Consider the following 11,903-nt stretch of genomic DNA (forward strand, 5'->3'; position numbering starts at 1 on the left):
TTCCACATGAAGTTGAGGGAGAGTGCAGACACTACCTATTGCCTTCTGCTATCACAAATGGGGCAAAGAAAGACAGTCATCTTTAGCAAAGATTCTCATTTTTCAGATGTGAAGACAAATCCTAGGGCTGATGTGCTTTACACACAAAGACTGAGTTCATAGTCAGATTTGAAATTTCAGCCTCTGTTTGAGAGAGTATCTCAGGCCAAGCTAGTCAATCAGAAAGTACAGAAGATATTAACAATTTGAAAGTAACAAATTTGTATTTGAATGAACTCACTTCCCGGTAAAAATCTACTAGCAGAAACTGCAATTAAGTTTCAAACAGATAAAAGCCTTATATAGATATTTCATTTATATACTTTCATAGTGTTAAATATTTTAACATCACAAGGGTTAAAAATAAGATGAAAAACTGATTGTTTCCTGGGACACTATGCCTGTTCATGGTTTGCTTTTGATTTAGAGACTATATTATAGACCCAGAGGTTACCATTTTCAATTTCTGTTACTCATTGCCATACAGGGAGGCTGCAAAGAAAACAGGTCACAGTGAGAGGCTGTTAGTCACACAGTCCTCCTGCTTCCTTCCTTCATTCCTGTTGCACAAGCCTGTCGACTTTTCTGCTCTAAGGTGATAGATCAATATAAGAGTGACTGTCACCTTTATTATCTGACAAAACGGGGCTAAAAATAGCTACAGGATTATTGTGACAAATACAGGGATACAGACCAATACAAATATATTTTCTGTTGGATATCACTTCTCAGTTTCTCTTTTTTTCTTCCTTGTCAGTGCAGAACCACAGTGCTCATTGCTTACAACTGTTCTCCGAGTGCCTGTGTTCTCTGCAAAAGTCACAGAAAACTGATCTTAAATAGGATTTCTCTTACACTAACAATTCGTTAGCATAGTTTTTCCTTCCTGAGTATTATGACTGGCAACAAAGGTTCTTAAAACATTTCATCTAGAACAGAACTTGCACTAAGGATTAAAAACTCGTCCTCGGTGGAGGCTTCGCTTCTGCTATAAAAACAAGACTTTGAACTGGGCGTAAGAGGGCACAACGAATATCCTTTGTATCCAGGGTATCATAAAACCTCAATATACTACACCACCCAGAACAATGTGTACAATAAACTTCATATTAATCCTAGGAAAAGGCATATGAAAAATTAAAATAATTCCTGAACAGTTATATTCTAATTAATATTAATTATATTCTAATTTTCCAAGATAGACTATTGTACCTTGCACTCTAACCCATAGTATGTAATTTATATGAAGAAAATGCACACACACACATACGTATGATATTAGCATTTCCACAGGCATTTATTTAACAGCTATTATGGATCACAGAATTGTGTGCTGTATCATCTGATAAAGTGGGGGGCTGGGGGAGGCAAATGTTCATTTAGTTCACTTGCTGAAGAAATCAATTAACCTAAGTGCTGTATGTGTTTGTACTTTACAGTGGCATCTCTAATGATTTTGATTGTGTTTATGACTCATTTCATTGCCGGCTTGAAGCAACAAGCCTCACTATTTCAGAGTAGTTTAGTTCTTCAATGGAAGAGAGTTTCATTATATCCAACAAAGTATTATTAGCATGCAGATTTTAAAGTTAGGCCATAAATTAACATAACTTGGAGGCAATAAAATGTGTTAGTTATTTTCTCTCTCTTAGATGTGTTTGAAAGGCAGGATTTTCTTATCTTTCTCCTATAATCGACTCATAATTTTTATTTCAACGCTTGCAAGATATTAGAAGAGAATGTAAAAAAAAGCACTTAGTTGGCTTTAGGTATTCAGATAACCTTTTACATACTCCCAACAATAGCTATGGCTTGAAAGGCTGTGGGAGTCCAAGTACTCTAAGAGGGGAGGACAGCATTCATCTCCCTGTAATCACCTAGTGCTGCCAGATGTCTGCCGTAAGCCAAGCAGTGGGTCTCCTTCCACTAGCACTGAAGAGAGGGGATGGATTTTTTTGATCAGTACTTGGCATGTTTTTGCCTTAGAAAACCACCTAGGCCCACAGCAAACTTTTGACTCCCATTTGGCTATAAATCTCTCTATAATGGATTATCATCTTGATAGGGCTACTTTGCTGCCTTTCTCATACTTCCTATTTTCTTGGGTGCTTTGTTTGCCTTTATTTTTCATATCTCAGGCTTCCTTTGTCATGTAAGGTTAATTCATCTGACCAAACTCCAAGCCTACAGAAGACATCTAGTACAACACCACTGGAACCATAGCAATAGAATCATCTGACCTGGGAACTAAAGCATATCATAAAAAAAAAATTGAAAAAGGTAAGGTTAATATCCAAAGAAAATTCCTAAATTAAGGACACTTGCTTGTGATTTCCAGGGACAGTTGCTTAGTTGAATTTACAGTTTAAGTGTTTACCTTGACACAAACCACAATTTCCTGCTTATGAGAACTTTCTCTTTTCCTTCAGTTAATGCTAACTGTGTTTCCCTGTAGTAGGTATGAATTAGTTCTCAGAGGGAACTGTGACAAAACAAATTATTTTCTTTCTAGGCCAGATATTTAACAAAAATTAATAATAAATTAAAAAATACAGGTTTAAAATCACATAAATGACAGGCAAAAATGAGCTACTGCTACCTTAAAATCTTTCACCCAGTTGAAACCTAATCTTAGGTAAATAAAGCATGGGCGTTTCTTCTACAGCACAGCAGGAGCTGTGTATGCACGCAACTGCTGCTGCATGTTAAAGTTTTCAGCAATGCTTGACACAAAGACTGGAGCCTTGATGTTCCAAGGTCACCCCAGTGCCTAAGTAATAAAATCATGGCCACATTCTCTCTTTTCCTTCATCAAAACCCAAGACATTTTTCTGCACTGAAATGCCTTCAATAAGAGCTGATGATGTGCCCACTCCAGAATAAACAACCTGCAGTTTGATGTGGAGGTTACTCTTTAAGAATGGGTGGTTGGTTTCCCTGAAGCTGAAGGTAGAATTAAGTCCAGTTCATGAACTTCCTAAATCAGTGGACAATAAGTGCACAAATAGTGCAGCCGTGTAAAAAAAGAGGTGTCTCTGCCCTCCTCATCTATGTGTCCAACGCCTGCCCCAATAAAAGCAACATTCCTTGGTTAGTTTTTCAGAGAAAAAAACAGTTACTAATCTTCACTAGAGGGTTTGGAGTTACAAATCAAGAGTAAAAGTATTTTAGGTAACAGTAGAGAAGTGTACCTGGAATACATCTGAAGAATAGTATTTAAGCTACCAACATGTGCCAAATTTCTCCTATAGGTGAGTCATTCATAAATCACAAGGGTTGTTTCTAATCTATATGGGAATTAAGACCAGCACAGTGTTCTCAATGCTCCTCAGGAGGCTAGACAAGTAAAAGTTATTTTCAGTCCCTGTGAATCTTAAGAGATGCTTGTGGGAGACAAGCCAAACAACTTGACCTCACTTTCAAAATCAAGAGCTCCGAGATGACTACCACCACACAGGAGTAAAATCTTATGACAGATAATTCCAGACAGACATTGAGCTCAATGCTCTGCAGCAGTCAAAAAAAAAAGCAAATTTTACAGTAGGAATTAAGACCACAAAGCATAAAATCATTATACCACTAGGGAAATCCAAGGCATGTCCACAGCATGAAAACTATATGTAGAGCTAGTTCCCTTGCTTCAAGAAATGACACAGCAGGAAAAGGACAGAAAAGAGCAATAGGAAGGACTGGAAGTGCAGAGCAGTTTGAACAAAGATCCGCCCTGAACAACAGTCCAGAAAAGAGGTGATTCAGCCAGCACGCAATGCAAGTCCACAAAATCAACAGAGTGGGCAGAGGGGAAGAGTACGGACTGATTCTTCACTGTCACTCAAAGTACAAAAACTAGAACTAAGGAGTACCAAATGAAGCTGATAGAAACCAGATACAGAGAGAGAAAACAGCCGGAGCCGCGGGCGGCGCCGATCCCGATCCCGCCCCGCGCTGGCGTTGCCCCAGGGCCCGGGCAGCGGGGCCGCCGGGAAGAGCCGCTCCCAGTCCGTCCGCAGGTGTGCGCTGGGCCCCGAGGAGCAGGTGAGGGTACCCCGGCTTGCTCTGGGGCCGGGGATCCGGGGGCCGCTCCTGAACCGCTTTCCAGAGGGCGGCACGAGACCGGGAGCGGCGCGATGGCCCAGGGCCGTCCTAAAACAGCGATTCTCATCTCACCTGTTCCTGATGTTGCTCTCCTTTGAGTTCTCAGGCCATACCAGATTCTCAGGAGAGAAGCTCTCCAGTGCTCCCGGACAATGGCAGGTAAGAGCAAATGCGAATAAAAATGCTGCTCACTCCAGGCCTGGGCAAGGGACACCTCAGGGATGGGGCCTCGCTGCCGTGTTTAGTTGTGACTTTGAGGTCTTACTTTTTCAAACCACTGAAATTACTTCAGTAAGTGATGCCTCGGAAAACTCTGGTCTCCCCAGACACTGTGTCCAGGCGCCTTCAGCACCAGTGAAAGGGAAACAATCTGGCAGCTTTGCAGAATCAATCTCTTTCAGTCAATCAGTCAATCAATTACCACCTTTGGGAGCTTGTGGAATCTCCAGGTACTGAGCTCCCTTTTTGCTGAGAGCCAGCAGAAACACCAAAGCAGAAAAGAGGTCACTGCTCCTGATGTTCCAGACTAAGCTGTGGAGCAAGAGTTTTCAGAGTTTATACATGCCTTGAATTCACGATAGTGTTTGACCTGCAAGTTTTATTAATGTTTTTTGCAAAGCTCTTGTTTCATGGGCACTATGCTCCCTGGAGTAAGAGTCACTACTTGTAAATTAGGTTAAAAATGAGCTGTTGTCTCTTCAAACATTCAGCTCGGGTTCCATTCATTAGTTATCCCTAACAGCCTAAACTTGCCTGTCACTTAGCAGGTGGTGCTCTGGGATGTACATCAGGAGCTGTGTCATGGAGAAACTGAGCTTACGAGATGCCTGAAGCTTAGTGTTGGCAGTCAGGAACCAAGAGCTGCATGTCTTGTAACTCCAGTCATTTTCAACAGTCCCTGGGAATTTCCCTCACTGCAGTGGTTATGTATAAACAACTACTATCCCATACAGACTTGTTTTCACTGATGAAATATTATTTTTAAGAGAATTATTAAAATTGAATAGCCCATATTCAGTAAAATTTTGAACAAGTAAGCTCTGATACATCTTTTTACATCCCTTGAAAAAGCTCCATCCCAACATATCTGCCTGGCTACTCAGCTTACCTTGAATCCACTTTGACAGCAGTTTGAGATACATTAGACAGCCTAATCTCTGAGAAAAAAATCCTGTTGCTTTCTATTGAAGTCACTGTTGTGATGCTGAAATGGGGCAGTGGCATCTTAAACACCTACCCCGATGTCGTCATTGCACAGGGCTGAACTGGAAGATGAGGCGATCCCACATTGCAGTGGGAAGTTGCTCTGAGCTTTTAGAAGTTGTTGCCACAACACTGGAGGGAATCTAGGCTGGCACTGCTTTTGGGGGATAGTGGAATCAGAGCAACAGAAACATCGACTCGAGGAGGGACTGAGTAGTGCTTATGTAGGGCAGTGTGACCTGCTGTGGAACACATCCACTGTCCACTGACTTCCACCTCGGAAAGCCCAGTGTTGCAAAGAATTGCTGGGCTGGGGGCATTCAGCGATTAATGCCTCAGGAGTCACTCACTGCTGCTGAGCAGGAGTCAAATCCTGCCACTGTCACTCTGTTTCCACTAGTTTTGTGCCACTTGGAAAACACACTAGAGAAAAAGGAAGGACCAAGCCCCAGCTCCACAAATTGTTCTGCATCTGCCTCCTCTATTCCAAGTTGTCTTCTGGTTTTCTTTCTGCCTCCAGGGAAAAAGGTCCTGATAGTCTATGCACATCAAGAGCCCAAGTCCTTCAACGGATCTCTGTTGAAGATTGCTGTGGAAGAATTGACCAAGCAGGGCTGCAGTGTCACGGTGTCGGATTTATATGCAATGCAGTTTGAGCCAAGAGCAACAAGAAATGACATTGTTGGTGAGACTAGCCAAAATACACCTTTATCAACAATACTAACTTGTAAGCCCCCCTTTAGGTAACAGAAGGCTGACAAAAGTCTCCCTGGAGCCTTCCCCATGCTGAACAACCCAGCTGTCTCAGTCTGTCTGCATAGGAGAGGTGCTCCAGCCCTTGCACCATCAAGAGATTAATAAGAAACTTATTTCATTAATAAGAAACTTATATAGAACCAGACAGCATTTCCAAAAGTCCACTCCTGAACAGGAACTTTGTCTCCCAGTCAGATTACTGAGAGGGAAAAATTCATTAGCACATGTCCACAGTCAGTCTCTGAAGTCCATTTCTCGTGAAGAGGAAAAGTCTTCAGATACCATTCTGTGACTTGCTACCATTTAGTTCACAAGGCTACTGCCTCTGTCTTCTGCTAGAGGCTGATGATCTGCCAGCTGAAGCAACAGAACAAACCTATATGCTTGATTCAGACATCCTTGAATCAGCTCACCCAATTGCTGTGGGATCAGCAGAGACAGCCAATAGTGGTTCCCCAGCACCTGCCGAGTTTCCCAGTTACAGAGGCTGGAAAGCAGCTCCATCGTGCTTAGGAGTGCATGATGGTCTCAGTAAACCCTAAGGCAGAGGCAGAACAATTAGCACAATTCTCTTACATCATCCACCTCCATCACCAGAGTCCTGAGCCAAGTTTAGGTTCTCATATTGCACTTGGTATGTTGCTACAGGAAGGTGAAAGTTTAGGACTCTGAGGCTCTACATTCCTCTCCACTTTAAAATCAAATCACCTTCAGATGTGATGATGCTGAATATCCACCAAAGAAAAGGAAATAGGGAAAATGGAAAGCAGTGACTCCATTTACAGCTGTAGATGGCAACCTGTAGTTAAGTCTTATCTGGCTTGGTGCTGGACACAGGGCAAGGAATGACTTCACTTCTACCCACAGGTCGCTTGCACAACTCGGAAGCGTTCAATTATGGTGTGGAGACGTGGGAAGCTTACAAGAGGGGAGGTTTGTCCAAAGATCTGGTTGAAGAGCAAAAGAAGGTGCAGGAAGCAGACTTGCTGATTTTTCAGGTCATTATTTTAAATAGACTTCAGTTGTGTTGTTCACTTTATCTCTTATTTATTGAAAAGAAGCTTCTGAAAGACACCATAAAGTCATTCAGAATTTGCTGCTGACTAAACTGACCACTTGTAGAGACAGTGGTGATTGTCCAGTTTGCACTTTGTTTCCATCTCAAATTAGGCCAATTGTGGTAATGCTTTTAGAGTTTTTCTTCTGTGCTGCAGTGTGTACAAAGGTTTAGTGATAGTGATGCTTCCTAGAAAAACAGTCCATAAAGCGTTCAAGATAAAGGAATTAAGACATGATAGCTTTGGGATGTAGTCCCACAGGCTAACTGGAAGATCTATACACTAAGGGTCCAAGTGTTAAAGTAGTAGTTTTCTTCTCAATAAAGAGATTTGGAGTCATGATATCAGCAGGGTGTGAAAGTAAGTCTGTCTTAAGATCCCCCAGCATTTTTCAGCAGATTGTCAGATCAGCACTGGTCACCTGATGTCAGTCCTGCTAATAAGGCATTAGATCATCTGTTGCTTTTGCATTTCACACATAGGATTCTGTACAGTGATTCTGTACAGTCCAAAGTTTGAATGAAATGGCACCTTCCTGATTCATCATTTTCCAACTTTAATCTGGGTGGAAGCTCTCACATGCACCCTAGTGTTAGTGTGCTGTAGATGCTCAGGTGTGGCCCCGAGACTCCTACAGTCAGAAAGCACTTCAGGTCCTGTTGCCAAGCACAGTTACTGCCTCTCCTGACAGAGAGCTGGAAGAAGGCAGGTACAAGATCTGAACAGACTCAGAGAATAGGATTTGGCCTGTGAACCAGGTCTAAGGGTGGTCCAGACTCTCTGTGCTAACCAGGTAATTTCCTCTTTGCCTAGTTTCCCTTGTTTTGGTTCAGCATGCCTGCGATCCTGAAGGGCTGGATGGACAGAGTCTTGGTCCGAGGCTTTGCTTATGATTTTTCCAAGTGTTATGATGGCGGTTTGCTCCAGGTATGTTTTTGAGATTATTAAGGTCAAGGTTTGCACAATGTTCTTCTGGACATTGATCTTTCTTTCACTTTGTAGTTGTTTAAAGCTCTCGCTCTATGCTGTCTTGAAATAAACGCTTTCAATAAGTAAATATTCAATAAATAAATATTGTTACTTTATTTGAAATAAAGTAACATGTTGAGTAACTTTCTGGCTTGTTCAGACTGTCTGGAGGGCAGTACAATAAGGAGAATGCAGTGGTTCCTAAAGATTTAAACATCGCATAGAGACCTTTACTTGGCCTACTATATGGGATTTATCATTTGGCAGGATTGTCACAGTGTAACATACTGCTTGTCAACAGTTTAAATTGATCCATTTCCTAAAACTTAAGTCTGTCATTATTCCCACCACCACAGCACTGCACATATCTGTCATGACTGACATACTAGAATAGGTGTCAAAGTCCTGTTCTGAGATTAGATGTCTTAAAGGTTAGAATAGAACTATAAAACTTTATCAGAAATCTGGCATATTCAGTGTAGGAGCCTCTGTCGCAACTATCTACTTTGAACCTTTTCTTCTCTGTAACTTCTAAATTAGGTAAGACCAGCCTCTCTTGATGATGTTTCATAAATTTTTAATTCTTCACAGCATGGAAAATTCTGGAGTCTGGTGTCTGATGGATCTTATTTAGTAACAGCTGCAGCATCCGGAAACAATCAATATTAGTTTCATATTTATGTTTGCTGCATGTTAATCTCTGCTAGTTCTGATCTTCTCAACAATTCCAAACATTTCAGTTTCTTTAAATTTCAGAAATGGCTGGTTCACTGACATAATCCCCAGTGATCACAGCTGCATATAGAGTGCAGGCTCAAGGCACTTGGGATACTGCACTAGAAAACTGTTATTTCAATTACAGAAGCTAAAACTGAGATTAAGAGAATCTGAGCACAGGCCCATGGCTAATGCTGTAGTTACAGAAGCAAAGAAACATGGTGGTTTAGAACACCTGGGGAATAATTTGTTCTTTATTTATTCATTGGCAAGTGACAAGCAAGCCCAAATTTTAAGGTGGACTTAAGCAAAGTCTGGGAAAGAAGAAGACACTCTGTCTTCCAGAAATTTATGCTATCCCGGTTTCCCTGAATATCTCCTGAACTGTTGGGCCATTCTTCTTCAAATGTGTCTAACTCCAGCACCACTTTCTTAACTCTAGGACAAATTATCCCTGTTTTCTTTCACCACTGGAGGAACCAAAGAGACATATGCAAGCAGAGGTGATGTTCGTTATCTCCTGTGGCCCATGCAGGTATAATGTATGAATATTTGGTTACTGTTTGCTTTCATTTTTACTATTTATTTTTAACACGTTTTATTGTTTATTTTATATGAAGTATAATAAGAAATTAATAAGTTGCCCACTCCAAGCATCTGCAGGTTATAAACTGGGCCCTAAAATCTCAAGACTAATTTAAAAGCCCAGTAAGGTTTAAAGCTGTTTTGTGCCCCTTCCTTCAGATTAGAATTTGGAGACAGCTTATGCTGTCAGCCTTTTCAGTTTCTCTGATATTACAGGATTTCCTTTATCTCCAGGGTGTGGGATTTCTGTTCCCCAAGGTTACCTGATGTAGGATGCAGGGCAGGAGGGGAGTCACCCATGATCTCCTACCCCTTGCAATTACCAGATGCCTGCCCCTGAGGAGCTGTCCAGCTCCAGAGCTCGCAAATAAAGGTGACAAAAACGTGAAGCATGACACTGAATTCAGAAATATGCAGAGGGAAAATGGCAAGCTGAGTTGATTCCACAGGCAGTAGCCTTCATTCAGAGGGAAAAGGTTAAAAAAAAATCCAAACCCCCAGTTTGGAAGTAGATGTGAAAGACACTGCAGTTCAGGAACAATCGGAGGAAGTTCAACCAGGACAATGAACGTTAGGCTGTCTCTGATCCTTGCACATTGAAGAGAGTACAGCAGCCAAAGAGAAGAGTTCTGTTGGTGTAAAAGCAATTTATTTCCCTTCTCTGATAAATGGACACATTTACAGAACCTGCCAGATCCTGGGTCAGACAAACAGGTTCAGATTTGAATCATGCATGTTCTTCAATCGAAAGAATTAACTATTTCCTGAAGCATTTCTTTCTTTGTTTTGCATCCAGCATGGAATCATGCACTTCTGTGGTGTCAAAGTCCTTGAACCTCACATCTGTTATGCTCCAGAGAATGTCTCTGAGGAGAAGAGGAAGGAGATGCTGACTGGCTGGACCCAGCGTCTGAAGACTCTTTGGAAGGAAGAACCCATCAACTGCTCTCCTGAGTGGTATTTCAAGTAGTGTTCAGGTACAAGACTACAGAGAGAAGATCGTTTTTCTCCATTCTTTTAGATGCTCTATCTAAATACCTGAATGCTAATCTCCTAATTCAAATGTCTTTTAAGAATCTGGAAGACAGCAGCTAGCAGTTTAACTGAAAATATAGCATTTATCTCCATTGATTCCTGAGGGATTCTCATTAAGGATGGGTGCAAAACTCTTTATGAAGCTCTGCTTGCTCACATAAACAGTGATATTATCCTGCCTAAGTGTGATTGGTAAGACATGTGGTATTTAATGGGAGATTATACCATTGCTGCCTGTGAAACTGTAAAGTACATGGCCAAGGTTATTTTAACGCTGTTTGTACCAGCTGCCACTTTTTTTAATTGTCCAGGGAATATGCTGCCCTTACTCACACTTGTCGTTTAAAAGAGGAGGAGTGGCCATGAGGGCTCTACCTTGTGCCTTTGAGCTATGAAGCCAGATCATCAGCAGTGCAAAAGGATGTACAGTTGCACAGTGACTTTGACAGCTGGAAAGCCTTGTGGGTAGCCTTGTGCTTTTCCACATATTCACAAAGCAATGTTAAAGCTACAACACCTACCAAAAAAGGGGGAAAACAAATACAAATATTGTACAGTGGTATGTGCATGAATTGCCTTCCTTTGTAGACTGCACCTCCCATTTGTAAACTAAGTAGCTTCCTAAAATCAAAGGGACCTCTCTATTTTGGTTGCCCTCAGGGGAGACAAAAAGGAATCCTGGGTGCTTCCTGCCCCTTCACACCAGTCATGGTTGGTGTTTGCATCCCCTCCACCATCAGAGTCAATGGCTTCCTTGGAGATCTCCAGCACTGGCAGCTGGCAAGGCAGGATGCCGACCTGAAAACCTGCAGGAGCACTGTCTGTCTATGGGTCAGGATCTGGTGGGACAAAAGGACTGTCTGGCTCTTAACATCCGTGATTTTTACCTTGAATTGTAGCAGGATTATTTTTGAGAGCTGTTAACCCTGTTGGTTCATATGGCAAGGGGCAGGTTTCTCACTTAGCTACCCGACTTCTTGCTTTGACCAGCTCACCTAACAGCTGGCTTTGCACTCTGGTATTAAAAGAAAGTGGCCCAAATAAGGAACGGTCTCCTGAGTCACTGCCAAATGACACTTAGGCCTCTGCATACAGCTTGTGCATTCGCCATTCCTTCTTTTGCCAGTCTTGTCACACCCCAGCCTCACAGTTCTTTAAGGGCTATTTGGATAATAAACATGCTGAGCCCAGACTCTGCACTGACAGTGTAAGCTGATACACCAGACTGGGAAGTGCTACCGCAGGGAAAGAGTCACATGTTCCTGTTCCGTCTGGTATGAAATGAAGGGCCACCTCCTGCGGAGACATTCCCTGGGAAGCAGTGCTGCCCTGAGCTGTTGTAGGTGTCTGCTTCAGGGTGTGTGAGAGACACCCTGTCTTTAGGTTACACAAGGGTGCTGCTCTTGCAATTCTTTGGAAGCCAGTCAAGTGTGCAGTGACAGTGAG

At 42.1% G+C, this 11,903-nt stretch overlaps 1 protein-coding gene across 1 annotated transcript; it reads left to right on the forward strand.

Moving 5' to 3' along the window:
- The first annotated feature begins 3,905 nt into the window (after positions 1-3,905).
- On the forward strand, positions 3,906-11,498 carry LOC103760968 (ribosyldihydronicotinamide dehydrogenase [quinone]). The gene is made up of 7 exons (XM_018076850.1): positions 3,906-4,074; positions 4,234-4,293; positions 5,858-6,022; positions 6,961-7,091; positions 7,965-8,078; positions 9,280-9,372; positions 10,219-11,498. The coding sequence occupies exons 1-7, from the start codon at positions 3,906-3,908 to the stop codon at positions 10,390-10,392; spliced, it is 906 nt and encodes a 301-aa protein (XP_017932339.1). The 3' UTR covers positions 10,393-11,498.
- The last annotated feature ends 405 nt before the right edge of the window (positions 11,499-11,903 follow it).

The sequence above is a fragment of the Manacus vitellinus genome, unplaced genomic scaffold (assembly GCF_001715985.3).
Source record: "Manacus vitellinus isolate BGI_N305 unplaced genomic scaffold, ASM171598v3 scaffold_33_pilon, whole genome shotgun sequence".
NCBI lineage: Eukaryota > Metazoa > Chordata > Aves > Passeriformes > Pipridae > Manacus > Manacus vitellinus.

What these genes read in the sequence shown, in the direction of transcription:
- LOC103760968 (XM_018076850.1), top strand. Translation starts at nt 3,906, where the DNA reads ATGAAGCTGATAGAAACCAGATACAGAGAGAGAAAACAGCCGGAGCCG. An exon ending in AACAAGAAATGACATTGTTG is followed by an intron (nt 6,023 to 6,960) that starts GTGAGACTAGCC and finishes TTCTACCCACAG; the next exon opens with GTCGCTTGCACAACTCGGAA. An exon ending in ATGATGGCGGTTTGCTCCAG is followed by an intron (nt 8,079 to 9,279) that starts GTATGTTTTTGA and finishes TCTTAACTCTAG; the next exon opens with GACAAATTATCCCTGTTTTC.